At 37.0% G+C, this 25,008-nt stretch overlaps 1 protein-coding gene across 1 annotated transcript in view; it reads left to right on the top strand.

The window, feature by feature from the left end:
• Positions 1-24,376, top strand: part of LOC131402600 (phosphorylase b kinase regulatory subunit beta-like) — a 92,736-nt gene extending 68,360 nt beyond the window's left edge. The window contains 6 exon segments of the mRNA XM_058537259.1: positions 1,208-1,410; positions 12,580-12,714; positions 19,779-19,890; positions 19,892-19,912; positions 22,613-22,720; positions 22,834-24,376. Coding sequence (XP_058393242.1) covers positions 1,208-1,410; positions 12,580-12,714; positions 19,779-19,890; positions 19,892-19,912; positions 22,613-22,720; positions 22,834-22,863 — 609 coding nt within the window. The 3' untranslated portion in view covers positions 22,864-24,376.
• The last annotated feature ends 632 nt before the right edge of the window (positions 24,377-25,008 follow it).

Genomic DNA, 25,008 nt, shown 5'->3' with positions numbered 1-25,008 from the left:
CCCTGAGAATTGAAGTAATAGTGTTCCTGCAAAGCACTTTCAGATCACCTCAAGCTCTCTGGAATGAAAGAGTGGTTTAGAAATGCCACCCTGAGAATTGAAGTAATATTGTTCCTGCAAAGCACTTTCAGATCACCTCAAGCTCTCTGGAATGAAAGAGTGGTTTAGTCATCATTGCTTTCAGAGTCAATGATGTGTCTTCTGTTTGTTTTCTTCTTTACACACTGACATGTTAATAAAAGTAATTGCACTTGGACTAACAGGTTGGTACCACTTGATATAATAAACCAGTAGTTCTCAATTTTCACTCCTTCACAAAACGAGGGCAAAAGACCCCATGTTCTGCTCTCTCCCCTCATCTCCGAAAACACAAGGGCCCTTTGATCTGCTCTTCTTTTTCCTGCTTCTTATAAACATGTACTGTACATGGAAGAGAGAGGGAGAGAGAGAAGAGAGATTATGAGGAGGAAGGAAGGGCCAGAGACTCTTCTGGGAGGCAAAATCTAAGGACAGAGGAGAGGGAGAGACCGGGGTATTCCTCTTGCCAGCTTCAGCTGCCCTTGCTGCTTCGAATGTTCGTTGCCATTTCCCTCTGTGCTTCCTTGTTTCCCAGGCTCATAGGAGCGCGTTTCTTCTCCTCCACAGGTGAGAGATACATCAACAAGCATTTTAGCACCCCCTAGGTGCCTAGCACTATGCCAGGAAAAGTGGGGCTACACTACAACTATGTGACCTCACGCTTGCCTTTGAAAACCTCACAGTGTTGTTAAAGAACAGAAAGTTTCACATGAGAAACTATAAAAGAAGCAAAAAATATACTCTCAAATACTAAATTGTGTAGACTGTGCAGTAAAGTATTTAATGTATTCTGGTTTCTCTGGGGAGTTTCTACTACTAAAGTTATTCAGAATAATTTTACCTTAATAGTTATTTATATTCCTTTCCTGCTTTTATCTACTCACCTCCACTCCCCTAACTGGGACCCTCACCTGCCCTTATATTTTAGACCAGACTCTGAACCATCATGAACTCCAGTGGGAGTCGTGCTTTGAAAGCCATTTTAATAAATAGCAGGAGCAGTTATTCTACCTAATTCCCTAGCTTGCACAGAGTCATTTCAGCCTGCCAGTCATCCTGAGCCTTGAATTTCTTTCTTTTATCTTTTAGCAGCTAGGAAGTTTTTCCAATAAAATTCTGCCACTTGTAGGTGACTCTGCGTGCCTTTGGGCATGAAGAAGAGGTGATCTCTAATCCTTTGTCTCCAAGAGTGATTAAGAACATCATCTATTACGAGTGTAATACCCACGATGAGAGGGAAGCGGTCCTTCAGCAAGAGCTGGTCATCCATATTGGTTGGGTCATCTCCGATAACCCTGAGTTATTCAGTGGCATGCTGAAAAGACGAATTGGGTGAGTAAAGTGCTCTGTGTTTGCATAAAGAGGACGGTTCAAGCTGTCCCCTAACAGGTCTCAGCCTCTCCGGGTGACGTGCTGCCCCAGGTCTGGTAGGTATTAAGGAAAGTGTGTCTTTTCCCTAAGTCACAGGTGGTGTCTGGAGAAATGAAGAAATGAATACCAGTGCCCGGAAAGAATCCTCCTGTCTGGTTAACACCCATGTTGGATGTGGTGAAGTAACTCGGTCTCTGGTAAAATCAAACTCCAGGGATTTTAAACAGCCGTGTCATGTTAAAAACAAACAAACAAACAAACAAACAAAAAAACCACTAAGCATAATACTTGTAAAAATTCCTGTAAATAAAGTGGATAAGCCTTAAGAATGATTTTTCAGTAAAAAGAGTGTCAGGAGGACACACAGATAAAAATTTGATCCTTTTAAGAATATTCTGCTGTGTCCATATTCTACCAGAGTCTATTTTTAATCATAAAAATCATAAGTGTTCTGTTTGGAGAAGAAATTCAAAGTAAGGCTCTTGTGATCTTGAATTTTCTTAATCAAGAGTTTTGTGAGACCATGTGGTCAGGCGAGTTGACCCAACTTGGGCATTCAGGAGAGCTTCTCATCTCAGTGACCTAGGACAGATGACTGACCCTCTGCCCTCACTTTCATCCCAGCCCATTGTTTTCTGTGACATGAAATGAGATAGTCTGTCTAAAAAGCCTGTCACAACCAAATAAAGTGTACATGTTTCTTTTCTTTTTTAAATATATTTTTGATTGTACAAGTGTCACGTGAATATGTTCTAATTGTAAAAGAGTGAAACGATACCTGAGCATATAGAGTAAACTAACATGTGGTCATTGGGGTGTTCCTCAAGTGTTTGGAAAGAAGATATAGTCTCTGTTGGGCACAAATACGGGTGAATGTGTGTGAATGTGAGTAAGTATCACTTGCTAATTGTACAATGGGATCATCAGTATCTTTACTATTTCTGTTCTGCCTGATCCTCGATTGCCGATCAAGTCTTAAAATTTTCTCATTATATTTATAGATGTTAGTTTCTCTTTGCATTTTTGTCAGTTTTGCTTTATATATTTTAAAGCTTCCCTTTTGTCCATGTTATTTTATAGTTTTTATCACTATATCTGTGTGTCATTTATTGCTTTGCAACTTGAATTCTTAAAAAATTTTTTTTAATTTCAAACATCTGCAAAATAGAGATATAGAGATATATCTGCATATAGAGAATAGTGTAGTAAAGCCCTGTGTGCCCATACTGTCACCCAGCTCCACCACTGTCATCATATGACAATCTTATTTCACTCCTCCCCCCACACACATACCCTCTAGATTTAAAGCAAACCCATCGTGTCATTTAATCTGTAAATACTTCAGTGTGTATGTCTAAAAGTTAAGGCCTTTTTATATAACCATGAGACCATTACAATGCATAAAATATAACAACTGAATTATTTTCTGTCTGATATTACTGCCGTGCCTGCTTTCTTTTTCCGTCATTATTAGCTTGGTATACTGTCTTCCATCCCTTTACCTTCAATGTTCTTTTTTCATTTTGTATAGGTATATATTATATACTCAGCATTTATGCTGTATTTATTTTCAATCCACTCTGAGGTTATCTTTTTTTTTTTGAGGAAGACCAGCCCTGAGCTAACATCTGTCGCCAATCCTCCTGTTTTTGTTAAGGAAGATTGGCCCTGGGCTAACATCCGTGCCCAGCTTCCTCTACTTTATATGGGACGCCGCCACAGCATGGCTTGACAAGCAGTTCCTCGGTGCATGGCTGGGATCCGAAGCTGCAAACCCCAGGCTGCCACAGCGGAGCGCGCGCACCTAATCGCTGCACCACTGGGCCGGCCTCCTCAGATTATCTTTTAATAGAAATATATATTTTACATTTGTGCCATTTCTTATTATTTTGACTTATTCCTGCCATTTTATTTTATGTTTTCTATTTACCATGCTTTCTTGTTACTTTTTTCCTTTCTTCTTTATTGTTGGATTGATTTTCTTTTCATTTCTTAGTTTTAATTTTGCATGTGAGTATGAAGCACTTTATGAAAAATGATTACCCGTTTTTTTCCTTCAAAAAATTACATATAAAAAACTAGTTGCTTATTTGGCAGTATCTGCATACCTCTTGTTTCTACAACTCTCATTTTAGGAATTTGGACGTGTTTTACAGCAATCTTCATTTCAGCATTGTCTGAAATAGTGAAACACTGGGAACAACCCAGATATCCATCAGTAGGAAACAGTTTAAATAAATTGTTATAGCCATACAGTAAAATGCTGTGCAACCATTACAAGAAACAAGATGAAGTCTATATACTGACAGTTATAAATGTCCAAGATAAATTAAGTGAAAAAAGTGAGTTGCAAATGTATTGTTCCATTTTTTATAAAAGAACAATAATAATACTGTACATCTATATGTGCAATACATGTGTGGAAAAATATCTGAAAAATATACATAAATGGAATCAGTTATTTTCCCTAGGAGATTTCTACTTTATAAGTTATATTTTTCAGTTTTAGTTGAGATTATTTTTTAAACTATTTGCCTGATTTCAGTGGCAGTCATGCATCACTTAACGACAGAGATACGTTCTGAGAAACGTATCATTAGGCAGTTTGGTCATTGTGCAAACATAGAGTGTACTCACACAAACCTGGATGGTATAGCCTACTACACATCTAGGCTGTATGGTACTAATCTTATGGGACCACTGTCCTAAATGAGATCTGTCATTGACCAAAATGTCATTATGCGGCACATGACTGTATCGTATATTTCAGGTGAATTTCCTATTCTTTATCTTCTCTTTCTTTTGATCGAGAAGTGAATTCACTCTGCCTAGAACTTTACCTTCATTTTTATCCCTTAAAATTGCTCTTTTCAAAGATTTAGAAGTATTCGAATCAATTATAAGAACTTTGAATTGTACCGTGATTTGTTTGATCTCTGATCTAATATTTTCAACTCCAGCCTCTTGACTACATATGAGGATACAGAAATGGGTCTTCCATGTGAGTTGTCTCTAAATGAAAAGGAATATGATTCTCCATATCCATCCAGGGTATTAAAAGTACTCTGTTGTCACAGACTCAGGCATTTCTCTGAGGCTAACTGAGAAGTGTAGGTTATAACTCTTCCAAAGTACATTCTTTGTAGTAAACGTTCTATTCAGGAGAGCCTCTTTGTGATAGTCATCCTTGCAGAGGTTTAAACAAAGCCTTAGATTAAAAGTTAACAGTTTCTCAGTATTTTACAATGCTGTGTTTTTCAGCCCCTTGTAGTTTTTCCTTTACTACTTATTCAGCATTTTAGGCTGATTTATGTTCCCTCAAAAATCCAGTGTAATTTTCTTTCTTGAATTCAAATCTGACCTGAAGCTTCCTTCTCTTCGAATGAAGTATGTTTAGTTTCTTCTAAAAATAGTTTTCTTCCCTTTTTTGTATCTGCTACTCTATATGTTCAGTGCCTTCCATGAGAAATAATAAACTCTTTTCCTTAAACTGTGTTCACCCAAAATAAAAATGCCAGGACAGCAACATGTGACTTTATTTAACGAAAGCAAAAACCTCCTGATGAAGAAATTTGCCATGAAACTTTAATTATTCACTGTCCTGAAACTTATCCTGGAAGTAATTGTGGCATTATGTTCCCATTGTGAGTATTAACAGTGTCCCTGCCCAACTCATTATGTGTATTTCCTCTTATGCAGGAAGGTCAGCTCTAAACACTGGAACCTTTTTGGTTGGGGAAGAGTCTAATTTTTTTTAATAAGGAGTAATGTATTTAAGACATTTACTTCTGGTAAGGCTAGGGACTAGATCTTATCTTCCTGTCTGTATCAGGGTCTGGCTCACAGCAGTTGCTCAATAAAATTTGCCAGATTGTTTAATACATAGGTTGTAAGCAGGTTCAGGTAGCTTGCCTTGAGCTAGTGATAGGGAATTTAGGAAAAACAAAAGACAGCATGTCTTGTACTCATTAGAGAAAGAAATAAAGGACTTTTAATTTTGATGAATGCACTTGATTTGTACAAGTCATGACCTTCAGGAAATGATCGAGTTAAACAGGGCCTTCTTTATATGAAAATCCAGTCATACATGAAGAAGATAAAAGGATGTGGCACTTTTTTCCATTCGTTTATTAATGGAATAGTGCAGATAATCATATCAGAGTATGCAAGTTGTCTTATAAATGGAACCTCTCTGAGCAGCATTCCCAGTAAGGATCTCAGGGGGTACACATATGAACAACCACGAACACATGGTTATTACACTCAGAAGTTTACTCTGGGAGACTATTTCCTCCTCCTTTTCCTCCATCAGCATAACCACAATTATTATTTATTGAACACCTATTATATGCTAGGCAATGTGCTGAAAATGCTTCACATATATTATCTCATTTACTCTGTACAACAGCTTTGAGGTAGGCACTAGGACTCTCATTTTAAAGTAAACAAACTGAGATTCAGAGAGCTCAGATGGCCTGTCTTAGTCAAACCAGTAAATGAAAGAACTGGGGTTTATACCAGGTCTGCCTGACTTTGGAGTACTTTGTACGTACTTTGTACGTGTCCGTTCACTTGTGTATACTGCTGCTGTTTTCTCAGGTAAACAGGCCTTACTGTTTATTTCTAAAACTTTATGACCTTTGTGGTGCCTTCTACATGATGTCAACTTATAACCTGTTTTGTATTCAAGTATTCGTGTAGCACCTATGATGTGCATTGGCTCCCGGTGTTTTTTTTGTCTTGTGTTTGTCAGTCCTCCAGTCTAGGATCAGCATTGTACGGTGCAAGGCACACTGGGGAGCCTGAGTAGTTACAAGTTAACAAACAAAGGGAAATGAGATTTTGCCCCTTTTATTCATCATGAGACCACGGAAATGGGGATAATTTGGACCTGATTCTAAGTTGGCCCCTTGCACACTGCAAGATATATATTAAGATACTATGAAAATTCAGTGAAGTTAAGTAACTTGCCCAAGGTCACAAGACTGAGAACCAGGATTTAGACCCAGGGTGAATGACTCCAGAGTTCATGCTGCCCCACCCCCTCTTTCAGCTCCCTTCTGTCAAATAGGGAGGCTTTCCCTGCTCTGGCCTCCTCGTTGGGTCATGGGGATTCTGGGTAAGGAATGTGAAGATGTTTTCCAAAGGATAATGCTTCAGCAGTATTGCTGTGACATTCGATAGTTTGAGCTCCTGTCTTGTGGCTTTTGGAGAACGAGTACCTCTGGGGATTTCTTTTCCACACCACAAATCCCAAGAAGGAGGAACCTCCCCCCATTCCAGCAAACACACACGCAGTCACTCTTGTCTTCCAGTCCTAGGCTTGCAAAGACCCTCTGCTCCCACAAGAGACGTTCATCCTGGAGGCATCTCTTTCCGCTGTGGTTGTGTCTCATTTAGGGCCCAGTGGAATGATCCCCAAGCATTTCATACAGAAACCTTAATTCAAAACCCTTTTGGATTCTCTGACGTGGTCTTTCCCCTCCATCGCCTGGTGGGACCTCATAAGATGCATGTCCTTACACCTGTGCCCACAGCGCTCCTCCACCACGCTAACAAAGAGGTGTTGGAACCCTGTTTCTACTCTACAGATGTTGGACAGTTTCAGAGAAATGCCGTTATCCTGCCCGTGGGGCTTATGATAGTGTCCCTCTGAAAAGGAGAAAGATATTTTTGTATCTTTTTAATGTATTTTTATTGCATTTCATCCTTAATAAATTTTACTCAGACCTCAGCTCCTTAAGTGAATGGCTTCCTTGCATGTTAGTCTACTGCCAGCAGCAAACACATACTCAGTATGTTTCTTTATAAAATTTACCTTGAATTAGTCCCTGGAAGGTTTTAGTTTGCTTAAAATTGATGAGCAGATTATTCATTTATAGAGTCCTTGAATGTCAAATTTCTTATACATTGTTAAACTTGTTGCTCTAGAAAGTTACCCCTTTGTGTATTGTAGTGATTGTAGCATGATTTTAAAAGAAAGGAGGGAGGAGATTTATAGAAAACATTCTTTTTTTACTTCCTTATAGGTTAAAGCATTTTAGACTTATTTATATCTGACTTTTTACTGTTGTTTCCCTCTTTTAAATGTTGATTATGAGTAAAGAGATTGATACCTCAGTCAGCTTTTAACACTATGTTCCTCCTGAAATGCCAACATTCACTAGGCTGAATGGACATAAGAAGTAAGAACTTTTGTCTTAGTTGTGGTACATCTTGCCCAGAATTCCCTTGCACTATGTATACTTTTATCTCTGTTTTAACCTCTCTCTCTGAGGTTTTTGGATTTTTAAAATTTATTTATTTACATCACCCACTGCCTCAGTTGCTTTAAACCAATACGACCACGTGTCTTTTCGATTTTTCAAAGGTTAATCCTGCCAATGCAATTTCTTCAACATTCCTGTTATCAGGCACTCCAGCGAGTGAAATTGACCTGCTCACAGGAATGGAATTCTAGTCTGATAATGATGTGATTTTCCGTCTCATTATTGATTTGTGCTCCAGCTCGCATGTTGAAATAGATCAAGTTCCTGACAGGCCCATTGCTGTAAAGACCGCCAATCAACTGTTTTCTGCACTGGGTCTGTCAGTCAGGCCTTAGTGGGAGATAACCCCTGAGGGTATATGTTATCAAGCCTTTTTCATCTCTGCTTTCCATACTTCCAGGACATCCTCTGTTAGGAATTATGATCCAGCCGTGTCTTGTCTTCTAATACCCACAACTTCATCTGTGGATCACACATCCAATGCTTAGAGAAGGCCTGTGTTACAGGTACTATGACTATAACATTGCTTGTGCAGTAAAGGAAAGAGGAGATCACTGCAGCCCTGAGTTCATGAGCGTGGTTTGATACTCATTCAAAGGTCTTTGCTTTTGACATTTGATGTGAGGTAAGGAAGTGAGGTGATGGGGCTCTCATACCTCTATTCTGTTGTGATTAGATCAGGGGTAGAGTGGGGGACTCGTTCTCTGGTTACCAAACAGGAAGCTCAGTTTGCCTTATCAAATTGTCTCCCTCTCTGTATTAATATGAATCAAGCAAGAAAGTCCCTTCTTGCAGCTTTCACATCCCCTATTATATGGCTTAGTAAAATGCTTCCACAGAGAGTTATTCATTCACTTGTTTAACAGCAAACTTGGCAAATACTTCTTGGTACCTTGAAATAGCCTCAAAATGATTACTAAAAAAATTGTGTCTTGCTTGGATCAGTTATTCTTTATGGCATTTTTTCAGAAAATGACAGCCGTTCTGGTTTATGAATGATGTCAGATTTCGGTCTACTTTATTTTATATTTGACTGCTTGATTAGGGCATGTTGGAAAGAAAAATGCCAGTACCTACACAATATGCTTCCTAACCTCATAAGGATAAGCTTATTCCCAGGACTGCGTAGGAATGCTAGTACCCCTCTTCAGACTCTTTGAGCAGCGCTGAGGACTTCATCGTCCTCAAGTCAAACCATGATACATACAATGGTTGATCTGGTCATTCCTGTGTATCTGCCACTTTCTCATTTGCTTATTGGCAAGTCGAGCACATCCCTGGTTCTTTAGACAGACTGAATTTATAAGGCTCTGGTCCAAGGATAACCTTCATTCTTTTGACCTTCCACATTTGCTTGCTTTCTGTCTTTCCCCATTTTGCACTAAGGGCTTTTCCATTGGAATTGTCAAACCAGGTTTGGTGACTTTGTCGTTGGGAATGAGAGTAAGAAGTCAGATTTTCCCATGCAAAGGAATTAATGCCCTTTTGTATTAGTAGTTCTAAAAACGGATAAAATGTCTTTGACTTTCTTAACTGTGGTAATACTCTTCGTAACTTACTTTCTCTAAGTCTCTACGACTGCTGTATAGTATAGTATAGTTTATGTCTAAGGCTATTTTGCTGTTTTTATTTCAGTTTTTTGAAGAATTCCAAGCTAAAAAGATTAGTTTGGCAATACTTTTGAATGAATAAATGTATTTTAATAATCTGATAAGTTATATTCATTTGTGCTTGAATGAATGAAAAACAGTTATATTTCTTGGGTTGCTGTTGAGTACAGTGTTTTCTATAATTTGCTCAAAGAATTGCTGAGATTTTATAGACAGAAGGAAGAAGCCTGAGGGGAAATTTTTAAATCTCCCACTATCTTTCTTTATGATACTAAAGATTTTAAAAGCTAAATGTAATACACGATGCTTAGTTTTAATAACTCAGGTTTGGGAGGACTTTAAAAAGTAAGCATTTTAAAAATGAGAAAGTGACTTATTTTAGAAGAAGATGCCTCCTGAAGTCAAACAGATGTGGCACTTGATTAATTAACTCCAAGACTTGAGTTAAAAAATTGTATTACCTTCCTCCACCCTGAGTCTGAGAAGTCAAATAAAGGGAGTTTGCTAACATTTTAATGACTCTATGATTTCAAAAGCCTTTTAACATAGTCTTATTTGTTCCTCAAAATAATTCCATAAAATGAGCTGAACAAGTAATAGTAACATTCCCATTTGAAAAATAACTTGCCAATGGGGCATAGTTGGTAAGTGACTGAATTGGTATTCAAGTCTTTTATTGTTTTTGCTTTTCATTATGAAAATTTTTAAATGTGTAATAATATAATAATTTGGTAAATTCTCATATGCCCATTATGTAAATGGGTATAAGCAGTGGTTAGTAATTTACATTTGCCATATTTGCTTCATTGTTTTTTGCTGTAGATTATAAAGCAAATTCCAGACATTATGACTTTTACCCCTCAATATTTTAGTAAGTATATATCTCTAAAAAGGGACTTTTTCTTAATAATCACAATACCATTATTACACCCAAGAAAATTAGCAATAATTCCTTAATAACACCTGATACTCAATTCTTATTCAGATTTCTCTGGTTGTCCCAAAATGATTTTTTAAAAAAAATCAGGATCCCAAACAAGGCCCACACATGGTGTTAGTTGTTATGTCTCTTAAGTCACTTTTAATCTAGAACATTACTCCCTACCCCCTCTTTTCTTTTCATGCCATTGGCTTATTGAGGAGACCGAAAGGCAATTCTTTAGATTTTAATTTGATATTCCTTCTATTATACTAAGCTGCCTTGAATATTAATTTTAAATGTTAAAGAAAGAAAATAATAAATAGACGACAACTCTGTCTAACCTGTAAAATTAAAAATAGAATTTTTTTATTTAAAGAGAGGTCCGTGGAGCAGTTTATTATAATTGAAATGTTTCTTTAACAGCTAATTTCATAAGCAACTTTAACATCAAAGCATCCAAGGTAACTGTATCCTGGTGATTTTTATGCTTGTGTATAACATCCTGACTAAATATAGTTAATAATAATGTGGATGAACAATTAAGAAATTCTAGTCTTTGGCAATAACATAGGTTTAGTCTAGTTTTTCTTTTTCAACTGATTAGAGAAACGCAAATTGTAAATCTTAATTTTGTCATGTGTTCTGTTGTTACACGTCATCAGGAAGCTCACAAACGTTTATTTTGGTGTTTGCAAGTACTTTGTCATCTTAATGTTCTTGCCAATGAGCAACTATTAAATATTTAGTATGTACTATCAATGGTAATAGTAACGATAATACATTTTAAAGATTATGTTCCATTCTTGTGTCTCTCTCATGCCTCTGTAATCTATCTCAGTGTTCTTCAACACATAATCGGCAGGCAGGGGTGTCTGGTTGATATCACCTCTGGCTCAACTGGGAAGGCTTAACATTTTTCTTACCTTCTTTTCCACTGAGAGACATTCAAGTCATCCCATGAGATGCATCACTGTTGTTCTGCAAACTAGCCTTGGCAGAAAGAAGGACTTTAATCTTTTGATTATATCCACCTACCTTTTTAATCTCTGTACCTGCAGTAGCCTTGTGCGTTGTCATTCAAATAAGTGTATCAAGAGGAAGATAGTGATATATTTGAGTGCAGTAAGTTAGCCACTTTAAATCTTAGTTGCTGTTAACTAGACTTTTCTACCAGTGGGCTGGCTACACAGCCCCTGTTTGAGAGACAAAGCAGCATGGATGAATGAAGGCACATTCTTTCCAGATGCTGAGCTACACTGTCTCTGTTTGTTGTTCAGTGTTCACCCAAGGCTTTAAGGATAACGCATTGGAATCGGCTGTGTACAACTAATTCCCTAGCTTTCCCTAATGGTGTGCAGAGTTCTGGTTCCCTAAGGCACAGTATTATTTTCAGGGTTTTCTTTGGTTTCATAACTAGTTTATCTAAGTCTTTCTTCAGAATAGAGTAAATGAAAGAAATGAGATGAAACTGTAAAAATACTTATTGAAAGCTTCTCAAATTAAAAAATAAAATTACTTGCACATAAAGTAATTAATATTTTAGAAATTTCTAGGCATATAACTATACCACCTTGGAAAATACCAGGCACACAAATAGTGTTCCATAAATGCTTGCCTAAATAATTATATTAAAGCTTTTTCTGTAATAAAAAATTATTTTATGAACAGCAATTAAATATCTATTAAAGAATAGATTCTTTAAGAATAGGTACGTGAACGGCATTTAAATATCCGTAAAGAAGATTCTTCTGAAATCTGTTGGTTGAAGTGTGTTCCCTAGCATACTAGTATAATTCAGTTATAGCTAACTGTGCCCCTGTATTTCCAAGCCAGATACTTCTCCTCTAGCCCCTCCAATCGCAAGGGAACGACTGCAAAGTAAAAGAAAGACGTGAAAATGTCTTATCCTTCCTGGGAAAGGAACATTGATATAATAGCATATCTCAGCCTATTTCTTAAAATGATTTGTTTTTATCCTGTTTGCTTTTCACATATTCTAGTATTAAGAAAATAATGGTGTGGCGGCTATTTGTGTGCAGTATACTATCATATCGAATTGGTAGAATCTCATTTGATAAGAACTTGATTATTAACCTATTTTCATGTTTACTACCTAACCACATATGCAAGAGCAGGCCTCATTTTTAAGAGTCTAATCGTGTCACATAACCTTGATGGAAATAATTATATCAATGGTTCAGGAAATTCAAATGGCCTTTTCTTCATTCCCCTTTGGATGGGTCAGTGCTGTTAAGGGCGTTGCTGGGAGAAGCACAAGGTGATTTTATTTCAAGAGTTGTTGATTCATGCTTCCCCTGTTTTGTTTCAGGTGGATCATCCATGCTATGGAATATGAACTACAGATCCGTGGCAGAAACAAGCCAGCCACAGACTTATATCAGCTGTCACCTAGTGAAGTTAAACAGCTTCTGTTGGATATTCTCCAGCCTCAACAGAATGGAAGGTAATGAGGGCCTTTGTTACCTGTAGGACGCTCTGGATTTATTGTAACATCATAACTCATATATATATATATATGAAATTAATAAGATATTAATAAGAAATAAAATACAGCAGAGTATCAGAGTTCACTCTACTAGATGGACAGTGTGCACAGAGATACTAATTAAAATACCTGTCTTCAGTTGTGATTTTGTGTTGATTTGAATTTTATACTTTTTTCAGTTATAGTTTACAAACATTTCTTGATGTAGCACTTCATACCACTTTGTTTAGTTCTCTTTCTGAACCTTTGTAGCACTCACCATCTCCTCCTAACATTTTGGCATAAAAGTTTGGGTTTAGTAACATTATTTAAATATGTTGCCTGTTACTCTGTCTCCCTAAATAGACTGTCAGCTTTTTCAGGGCGAAACCCTTTTGTAGACTTAACTTACGCTAACCTTAGAATGAGAACAAGGCAAATACTTGTGGATTGTCTTGAACTGAAGAATATTTTTTATTACAGAAAAAGCTTTAATATAATTATGTAGGCAAGCATTTATTGAGCACTATTTGTGTGCCTAATATTTTCCAAGGTAGTATAGTTATGTGCTTAGAAATGCCTAGAAAAGAAGTCTTCTACAAAAGTAGATTTGAGCAAATGGAAATTCATCCTTGTTTTTACATAGGAGAACTCAATTTTTTATTATAAAGATGTCAGTTATAAATGTAATGCAATTCGATTAAAATTCCAACAAGCTGTTTTATGGAGTTAGACAAGTTAATACTAGACTTGGTATGCAAAAACAAACATGCAGGAATAACCAGAAAAACATAAAAAAAGGACTTGCCCCAACAGACAGTACAACATACTATAAAGCCTCTATAGTTAAAACATTGTGGAGCTGGTACATGAACAGATGGATAGACCAGTTGAATGGAGTAGAAAGTCCAGAAACAGATCCCAAGCACATATAGAAATCTAATGTATGATAAAGATGACATCTCAAATCACTGGAATTTTTAAATGACTAGTGATGGGACAGCTGGATAGCCATTTGGAAAAAGGTAAGATCAAATCCATACTTTATACCATATACAAAAATAAACTCCAAAGAGATTAGCAATCTAAATGTAAAAAATGAAACTGTAATAGCTCTAAAAGAAAACATGGGTAAATTCCTCTTCAACCTTGCTTTGGGAAAGGCTTTCTGACTATGACTCAAACCCAGGGGCAATAAAAGATTAATAAGACTACATAAAAATTAAAAACATTTTGCATTGCAAAAAGTAGACAATATCAAAAGGCAACTGGGAAACTGGAACGAAATGCTACAAAGAGCTAATATCCAAGAATTCTTAAAAACTGAGAGACAAAGAACCAAAAACCCAAGAGATAAATGGGGAAAAAAGATGAGTAATCAATTCATTTAAAACAAAAAAAAGGACCTTAAATATTTGAAAAAATGTTCAAACTAACTCATAATTAGAGAAATGTAAATTGAAACATGTTGAGATACCTTTCTTATCTGTCAGACTGGCAAAAGTTAAACAGTATGACAAACGTTTGCTGAGCTGTGAGGAAACTGACGTTCTTACATAAGCTGATGGGTATAACCCGTCTGGATGGGAATTTGGCAGCATCTAAAAAAAATCTACTTGTGCATTTACACTTTGACTCAGCAATCCTACTTTTAGGAATATGCCCTGGAGATGTGCCTCCAACAATATGAAAATATATACACACAAGGTTATTCATTGCATCATTGTTTATAATTGCACATTTTGGAATGCCCATAACCTAAATCTCCATACATAGGAGATTATTTGATTAAACTGTGGTACATCCACATGATGGAGTACTGTGCAGCTGTTAAAAAAGAATGAGCGTGGTCTCTATGAACTGATATAGAGTAATTTCTAGGCTGTTTTGTTAAATGAAGACAGCAAAGTACAAAAAAACATCTATAGTGTACTACTCTTCATGTAAGAAAGAAAGGGATATCTGCTCATTTGTGCCAAAGAACTGTAGGAAGGATAAATCAGAAACTAATAAGATTGGTTACCTTCAGGGGGTGGGTGAGAACAGGGTGAAAAGAATGGAGAAATAGGTACAGGGCAATAAGATTGAGCAGGAGAGCATACAGTATACTATCGCTGAGTATAGCTTTTAGTATAGCTCTGACTGCTAAACTATGGTAATGTTTTATATACCAAAAAACATAAATAATTAATTAAAATTAATCCAGATGTGGAAGGAAACCAAAGTAGAATACAAACAGTAACAAATGGACCTAACCGTATTGCAAATGAGTAGTATTCTCACACTGAAGGGGATGGGGAAGAAAAGAATTAACCAGAATACCTTTGGAAGACATCAACTGGATACTGTAATGCTAAAGAAAAAAAGAAGTACACACAAATACTCTACTCTAGTTAACAATTTTTTTCACAGAGGTAGGTATTAGCAATTCTGAAATTGCTTTATATATATATATATATATATATATATTTACACTAAGATTGAATAAATAAGTAAATACATTGTGGGTAATGAGAGACAGATTTCTCCTTGTCGGAGAATGTATTTATAAATAAGGAAAAGGGAAAGGCTAGACTATTGTGTGGTGTTGCATTGGAATTGGAAATATCCGTGTGGATTCATGGTTTTTACATGGAAAGATACATAAATAAATGTGGATGTCTATGTATATATGAGTGTACATCCATATCTTGCCTAGCTCTATCCACTGAGAGGACCTAGAAGCAATGAAACCTCAACAGCAATGAGCAAACCTAGTGCCCAGATATTGATTTCTAAATAGCATTCTCTAATAAAAGGAACCAGCATTCCTTGGAAAAATGGTTGATTCCAGAGCTGGGGCAGGAAAAATACAAGATGAGCCTGGAGTATCTTATGGTACCAGAAAGTAAGAAAGTGCTGCAAAAAACTACAGAGTTGTGTTAGAAAGATACTGGAGACAACTTGAAGGAGGCTCAATGGTCAAAGCTGGGACAATTTGAGCAGAAAACTAAATAATGATAATATTGGATTATAACCCATAGAATGAATATCCATGAGTCCATGCTGATATAAATGGATAAATGGGAGAGAAGGGACTCTCCTTACAGTAGAATTTTAATTAATAAGTGTAAATGCAATGGTGATAATAAAAAATCTCCATTAGACAAATACAACAGTAATAATCGTTGCAGGCAAAAAGCGTCAATGGATGCTAAATTTAGTGGGTGGAAGTATGATGAGAAATGAAAAATTTGCACAATTTCCAAGTATTTCCACTCAAGATACTTTCTGGTTGCAAAAGGAAAAATAGCAAAAAAAAAAAAAAAAAGATTGAGGAACTGTCACAGATTAGAGGAGCCTAAGGAGACATGGAAACTAACTTCAGTGCAGGGTACTAGCTTGGATTCGGGACCAAAACTAGGACATTAGTGGTAAAATTGGAAAAATCTGACTAAGGTCCATAGATTAATATTGTGTCAACGTTCATTTCCTGGTTTCAGTAGTTACTATTGGTTCTGTAAGATGACAAAAGCAGAGGAAGCTGAGTAAAGAGTATGCAGGAACTTTATGAGGTATTTTTTTGACATTTCTGTAAGTCTAAAATTTTTCAAAATAAAAAGCCAAAAAATAAAAATAAAAGAGAGGTCTTCTAAAATAATTCTCTACCTCCATTATGAGTATTCACACATTTCTATTTTTTATGTTGTTCTAAGCAAACATCTCCCTTTTATAGGATTAACCATGACTTCATAGAACTCTGAAAACATCTTTTGAAGGGAATAGGAAAAAAGATCAAATGCAGAGTGTAGGGTATTTGGTTTGCACACCCATTATTCAAAGTAAAACATCACCAAGGAACCCGTACACCTTTGGACTTCTTCTCTTTAGCATAGCACTGAACCCAGCCACGAGAGTCTGGGTCTACCAAAGAAACTGTACATCCAGAAAAGATGCTGCTCTCTCTTATGTAGTGTTAAAACGTCATTGGTCCTCTTTCACAAGAACAAAAATGTCTTTTTCTGAGGTATGTGCCTATTCTATACCCATTTTTTTTAGAGTTTTTATCATAAATGGATGTTGGATCTTGTCAAATACTTTCTCTGCATCTGTTGAGATGATCATATGATTTTTATTCTTCATTTTGTTAATGTGGTGTATCATGTTGATTGATTTGCAGATGTCGAACCATCCCTCCATCGCTGGAATAAATCCCACTTGATCATTGTGTATGATCCTTTTAATGTATTGTTGTATTCAGTTTGCTAATATTTTGTTGAGGATTTTTGCGTCTATGTTCATCAGCGATATTGGCCTGTAATTTTCTTTTTTTGTATTGTCCTTGTCTGATTTTGGAATCAGGGTAATGTAGGCCTCATAAAATGAGTTACGTAGTGTCCCCTCCTCTTCAATTTTTGGAAAAGTTTGAAAAATAGGTATTTAATCTTCTTTGAATGTTTGCTAGAATTCACCAGAGAAGCCATCTCGTCCTGGACTTCTGTTTTTGGGGTAGGTTTTTGATTACTGTTTCAATCTCTTTACTAGTGATCAGTCTATTCAGATTCTCTATTTCTTCTTGATTCAATTTTGGAAGGTTGTATGATTCTAAGAATTTATCCATTTCTTCTAGGTTTTCCAATTTGTTGGCTTATAGCTTTTCAGAGTAATCTCTTATAATCCTTTGTATTTCTGTCTTATTCGTTGTAATTTCTTCTCTTTCATTTCTAATTTTATTTATTTGAGCATTCTCTCTTTTTGTCTTAGTGTGTCTAGCTAAAGAGTTGTTAATTTTTTTTCAAAGGGTTGTTTTTTTCAAAAGGTGGTTGGTTTTTTCAAAGGGTTTTTTCAAGGGTTGTTAATTTTTTACAAAGAGATAGCTCTTAGTTTCATTGATTTTTTTTCTGTTGTTTTTTAGTGTCTATTTCATTTATTTCCAATCTGATTTTTATTATTTCCTTTCTCCTACTGACTTTGAGCTTCATTTGTTCTTCTTTTTCTAGTTCCTTTAGGTATGATGTTAGGCTGTTGGAGATTTTTCTTGTTTCTTGAGATGGGCCTGTCTTACTGTAAACTTCTTTCTTTGTACCACTTTTGCTGCATCCCATAGATTTTGATATGTCTTATTCCACTTCTGAGTATTTATCTAAAGAATATGAAGACACTAATTTGAAAAGATATATGCAACCCTATGTTCATTGCAGCGCTATTTACAATAGCCAGGTGGAAACAACCTAAGTAGGAAATAGGAATTATTAATATATTAATTATAGGAAGTAACCTAAGGGACAATCAAATGGATAAAGAAAATGTGGTGTATATATGTATACAATGGAATACTATTCAGCCATAGAAAAAAGATGAAGTCTTGCCATTTGCAACAATATGGATAGACTTTGACACTATTATGCTGAGTGATATAAGTCAGAAGGAGAAAAATACTATATGATCTCACTCATATGTGGAGTATAAAAAAAACAAACAAATGAACAAACAAAACAAAAACAAACACATAGATACAGAGGACAGGTTGTTGGTAGTTACCAGAAGGGAAGAGGAGTGGGAGGAGGGTAAAATAGCTAAAGGGGGTCAATTGTATGGTGATGGATGGAATCTAGACTTTTGGTAGTGGGCACACTGTAGTATATACAGAGGTTGAATTACAATGTTGTACACCCGAAACATATAATGTTACCTGGTTAAAAAAACAATGTTACCTCAATTTAAAAAAAGGAAAAAAATTTTCTTTTTTTGTTTACTGTATCCTGCATAGCTATTTTCATACCTAGAAATATTGTTGGTCACGACATGTCTACTTTGTGGTTGATGACACATTTCACTCTGCTGCCTGTTTTAATACCAAGTATAAAAAAAATGTGTATTTGTTCCTACCTTCAGCTTTTGGAAGAATATACTACTATGTCATTTGTGTGTTCTTTTCAAATTATGCAAATTCTACATCTTTAGCAGTTTGTGAATGAAGTAAGTACTATATCTTTAAGATTTAATACTTAATTGATAAAATAAGAGATCTAGAATTTTGGCTTATCACGTTCTGATTATTATGACTTGAAAGATTTTGTAGCTGATTTTTTAGCGTTGGTACTTTGACCATATTTAAATAGAAAACTAAATATAAGGTTTAAAATTAAAATATAAAGTTTAAAATGCAGTAGTCCCCCCTTATCCATAGTTTTGCTTTTTATGGTTTCAGTTACCATGTTCAACCGAGGTCCAAAAACATTAAATGGAAAATTCCAGAAATAAACAGTTCATAAATATCACAGGGCTCATATTCGAGTAATTCCTGTTTACCTTAATAATGGCCCCAAAGCTCAAGAGTAGTGATGCTGACAGTTTATTACAGTATGTTGTTGTAATTGTTCTATTTCATTATTAGTTATTGTTGTTAATCTCTTACTGTGCCTAATTTATAAATTAAACTTTACCATAAGTGTGTATGTCTAGGAAAAAACATAGTATGTACAGGGTTCAGTGCTATCTGGTTTCAGGCCTCCACTGGGGGGTCTTGGAACGTATCCTCCACAGATAAGAGGGGACTGCTGTAAGGTAATTTCATTAGATACGTAATACTTTTTTGAGCATTCATTCACTTATCAAATGTTTATTAAGCACCTTTCTGGGAGAGGTGTAGAGGAGGATCAACCTATGTGATGATGTCCATGCCTTCACAGAGCTTACGTTTTATTGTATGGAAGAACCCCGTCAACTTACTTTGAAGTTGGCTGCTCCTGTGATTTTAGATGGAGCTGCTTTGTGTGTTAGAAAGGCATTTCATCACATAGTGAGCAGTCTTACAGGTTACTAGAGAATAACGTTTTGCCTATTACAGTTTTTAAAACCTCGAGGATTTTTCCTTTCCTGCAAGCTCTGTTTTCGTTATGAAATATTTAGTAATTTCTGTAACACATGGTAGATATGCATCATTGATGAATTTTGGCTTTTATTGCTCACCCTGTTGGAACAATTAATCCATATTGAAAGCCCTGCTTTCTACCAGAACAAGCTTCTTTTTCAACTATGAGCCATGTTCTTTTGGTCTACAGATGTTGGATGAACAGGCGTCAGATCGATGGGTCTTTGAATAGAACTCCCCCCGGGTTCTATGACCGAGTGTGGCAGATCCTGGAGCGCACACCCAATGGCATCATCGTGAAGCATCGGGAAGCATTTGCCACAGGTACAGCCTTACCGTGTTTCCTTCAGTGAAAGGACTTCTAAAGGGACCTAAGGGAGGAGAGAATTCTTCCCCCTCCGCGTTGCAAATAACCTTTCTGCTTATTCCATTTTCTAAGAGTGTTTAAAGAAGGAGTGTCCAGATACCTGAAGGAGGAAATACTAGAAAATAAGAACGCTAATCAATTGGCTTGGAAATATTTTTTCCCAATCTCAGTTACTTTTATTTTCTAATTTTAATGTCCCTCTATACAAAGGCTTGCTTTACCAAATGGGTATTTTACTTAAAAGTTGTATTTGATCAAAAATTTTTTGGATTATTACATTCAGATATTTCAAGGAAGCTCTCTGTTTAAAGGAACCACATGGCCAAACCTTTTTCCAAGCAAGCTGTCCTTCTTTTGTTTACTTATTAGTGAATTTGGGGTTTCTTATATTGGCGTTACCATGAATGGTAGTATTCCTTCACCGCCAAGTGCTAGTGGGCCAGTGCTGGGGACCTCACAGACGGTAAAATAGATATTCAAACGACGGAAATAAATCAGGCCTAAGAAGCAAGGTGACTTAGTGATGCTGTGGATAAGGATTCATACTACTTATGAATTGCACTGAATGTGAAAAATGCAGTAACTTTTTAGGTCATTAGACAATCACTTATTTTACTTGAAATGTAACTTCCCTTTCGTCCAACTGAATTAGTGCTCCCTCCTTCAGATGGTTTCCCAAGTTATATAAACTAACCTGCTTCTTTGATTTGATTATTTTATTTAATCCTGACATCTAAATCATTCTGCTTATACACAAACATGAATAATTAGGCCTTTTGGAAATGGAGTATTATATCTGTCTCTAGTGTTGAAACATCAACAAAATTATTTTTGCTGAAGGTCTTTATACAAACAAAGTATTCTTAAATACACACACCCATACTCATTTTGTTTATATGTACATGGAGTGTTTCTGGAAGGACCCACAAGAAATTGGGACAAGGAAGTGTGGTCTGGGGGGCAGGGTGAGCTTTTCATTGAAAACCCTTTTAACTTTTCAAATTTTGAACTTTGTGAATCTATTGTTTATTCAAAAAAAGGAATAAGAACTTTTTGAAAGTCTTCTTTATACTGCTCACAAACTGTGAGTGGGTTTCTTTGGTTTCCCGTGTAGGTGCTCCAGCCCTGTCCCAGAGGCTCTGTGACCATTGTCGGGGCAGCACTGTCTCCTGCCAGCGGAGAACGGGCCTCCGTGGTTCAAGTCCTGCTGCTTCTGCATACAGTAGACTAGGGCAACCTTTTGTTAGCTTCTTTCCCAGCCCCCTGTAGGCCCTACCAGATTTTCATTTAATTGTCTGATTGCCTGGGCCGCTTCCATTTGGTATCCTCTCTTTGCTAACAACAACAATATGTGTTAAGTATTTTTATGGGCCAGGCGCTTTTCCAGGTGCTCCTTTAATCCTCACAACAATTTTGAGGTAGGGACTTTATTATTCCTGTTTGACAGATGAGGAAACTGAAGCACAGCTAGGTGATTTTCCCAAGGTCACACACCTAGGAGTAGCTGACCCCGAGCGTGCCCCCCCCGCCCCCGCCAGCCATTTGACTTCTGAGCCTTTTCTCTGAACTTCTGTGCTGCACTGTCCACCCTGAGTCTTTTCTGAGGGTGGGAACTAAGGCAAGCTTGATGTCTCTTCTCTAGGTTTAACTATCATAGTTGCATAGTAACTAGGTTGACTTTTCAAATGAGATATGTTAAAAGGAAATTGATGTGAAAGCATGAAAGAGTCCTTATTTCCTTCTGTAACCCCATTAATCCCGTTGCTGGACATCTAAATAATTATAATTACTGTGTTCAGCAACTGGGCTTCATTTTCCCCATATTAGTATATGTCGGATTGTATTGAATATAGAATACAGTAGATGGACCATATTGAATATAGGGCTGAGGCATTATTATACCAGGCAGATTAACTTTGCTGTCATTTGATTGAAAAGGGATGTTCCTGCTGGGTCCCATTTTGAATAGTAAGTGGATACACAGTGTTCTGAGGCTATGATTAAGTTCACTGTAAATCATCATTGTGGTAAAAGCAAATAGGCATGACTCATCTCCTCTGCATCTCTGGTAATAATCCCGGTGACTCCATCTGCTTTCCACCACACAAGCCTCACATTTCAAGCCTTCTCTTCCATTCTTTGAGGGTTATCCACCCTTCGTTTTGCTTTTTTCTGTGTTTACTTGCCATTTCTTCACATGATGTTGTTTTTGCTTATTTGTATGCATTTTAATGCTGCCAGTTCAGAAAGCACCTGCCACAGAAATGATGTAAATTCAATAGCAAATGACTTACATGCTAAAGTGACAGCAAGCATAACTTCTTGTGTTAATTCTGACAGCAACATGTACTCTCTTTGTTGTCTCCAGTTTTGGCTCTTCCCTTTGTGTATTGAAGTGGCTTTCTAATATAGCCCCTTTCTCTGAAAAACATTAGTATAGTGAACATAACTACTAAAAACAGAAGGTTGAATTTATCACAATAGTCAGCTGGTTGGCTTCAGTAGTTTGACATATATAAAATCCACGCATATAGCTGCAAATGCTCTCTAAGGTTTTATAGAAACTGAAAAAGTTTATTCATTAGAAAATGAAATTCCTTTAAGTGGGAAGCAGAGTATAACCATGCAGCATGTTAATGTTGAGTTATTTTTTTCAGCAACCAACCCTGTCGGATATGACCATGTATGAGATGAATTTCTCCCTCCTGGTGGAAGACATGTTGGGAAATATTGACCAGCCGAAGTACAGACAGATCGTTGTGGAGGTTTGTATTTAGAAATTCAGATGCTGAAGAAGTGCTTTCTGTCTGCTCCCTGAAAGCTAGTATAAAGGAGAGACCAGAAATTCCCCTCCTCACCTAACCCGAATCTCCTCCAGTTGAGTCCTGGAGAAGACGCCTGTCCTTGACCCACATCAAGGACACGAGCAGTTCCGGCATCTCACATCCTCCAGGGTGGAACGGCCGGCTGTCCAGCTGCTCCAGCTCCACACTCGCCCCTCAGCAGCAAGTGCATCAACAACACCGTAACAGAGAGGAAGTGACCTTTTTCTATGTTTTATTCTAATCTTTTTTCTGTTTACATAAATAATGCATGACTATTGTAGAAGGTTTTAGTAGTTCAGAAAATTGTAGAAGAGAAAGCAAAAAAATCTCTCCACACCCACTAGCAGTAAATCTGCACTGTTGATCTTTTGAGGGACGTCTGTCCAAACATCTCTCTGTGAACAGAGAAGACACATAATTTTGTGCTGTATCGTCATTGCTCTGTATAAAGTTACATGATAAGATACACACACGTGCTTGCACGTGCTCTTTTGCCATTTTAAAACATTATACCAAATGCACAGAGAATCCCCCAAATGAATGGACTTAACATACAGCTCATCTTCACTTTGTCTTTCTCTGAGAATGTCTCCATCAGACTTTGTTTTTCTTGAGGGTGGGTAATGTGCCATAGATGCAGAAGCTCTCAGTGCCTGCTGAACTAGATGTGGCACCATCTGAAACCCAGCATGTCTGGATTTCAGTCAGAGCTGAATGAGTGTCAGCTTTATCTCTGAGATGCCAGGATTTGGAAACAGTATCAGCCAATCCGTTTCATAACATGTGGGAGTGAGGCAGAGACTGGGGTCAGGAAGAGAGAGGGTTAGTAGAAAGGTGAATGCCTTCCTTGTGCTTTTAGCCTTTTGGTGTCTAGTGCCCAGCATCTGGGACCTAGAGTGGACATAGAAGTTCTTCTTGTTGACCAAAATGAGGTCATTCCCTTTGTGGAAGAAATTTTCCTTTAGAACTAGAGCAAAACTTTGTATTCTCCTGGCTAAAGCCCTGCTCCAAGGTATCCCACATTGTGACTCTTGGATTTTTCTGAAACTGTTACCTTTAGTTCTTTCAGGTTCTGTTGGAAGCATTTCGATCAAGTACAGTCAAGGCGATTCCCAAATTGGGAATTATGAGGTCTTGTTCCTGTTCCATGTACAAAGTAGGAGCCATAATCATCATCAGAAAGTCTTTACCAAGCATTGTATACTCAGACACAATGTTTGCATATAACAGTTTGTCACCTAAAATGAACGTTGTTGCAACTTAGGGTAAATGTATGGGATAGCCAGACACTAGGATGATGCATTAAACTAAGATAGTTTATACAGACCAATTAGTACTCATGTCGTAAAGAGATCAGAGTTAAGTGTATTTTTTAAAGCATAACCATCTCCTGAGAAACTACTATGATGTCACAGATGATACCCATTTTGGGGTGCTGGGCTCCACGTCATTTGATCGTGAGCCTGAATCCAGAGTCTCCACTGTACTGACCTTCCTTCCCTGGCTTGTTGCTTGCCACCTCTTCTGGGGCAGCCTCTGCTCTACTGGACACTGGTTTTTGGTGTCTTGCCAACAAGGATTACTGCCCAAAGGCCGGGAAGAGTTCAGACACTTTGGGTGAATAGGGCAACTATGTACTATAGATAGGAGTAGGGAAGTCATTTTTCTAAGTTATTAGTTTTATTTAAGTGACTAAAAGCACTTCTGTACAGCTGCTGGGATACACACAATGAAAAAGTGCAGTTTCCAAGCAGAACTTATGCTACTAATTTGCAAGATGAGGAAGATTCCATCCATAGCTGATCCTGAAGTCTACTGTCGTAGAGAACACACTATGGAATACGAGGATCATCTCTCAGTCTGAATGAAGAATGGAAACGTGTCCTGGCTCATATGGTTCATATAATTTGCTTTCAACGTTTGTCTCTTCTGGTTACTGATGGTTGTGTCCACTGTGCTGGAAAGGAACCCTGAGCGAGAGTTTCAAGACAAAGTAGATCTGGACAAACTGGTGAAAGAAGCGTTTCATGAATTTCAGAAAGATGAGAGTCGACTAAAGGAAATTGAACAACAAGTGAGTAGAGAAAATAGCTTTTTGTAGAATTTTTTCTTTGTCTCAATTCTTCAAAATATCCCTAGTCTCTTACCATTTAACTATAAAATAGATTTACAGAGTGCAAAATAGAGTTCTTGAGGGGCAGGGCAAAGTCTGACTTATTTGAAGAATT

Source organism: Diceros bicornis, unplaced genomic scaffold (genome assembly GCF_020826845.1).
Source record: "Diceros bicornis minor isolate mBicDic1 unplaced genomic scaffold, mDicBic1.mat.cur scaffold_181_ctg1, whole genome shotgun sequence".
NCBI classification, from domain to species: domain Eukaryota; kingdom Metazoa; phylum Chordata; class Mammalia; order Perissodactyla; family Rhinocerotidae; genus Diceros; species Diceros bicornis.
Note: the sequence above shows the minus strand (reverse complement) of the source record. Positions and strands in the feature narration are given on the sequence as shown.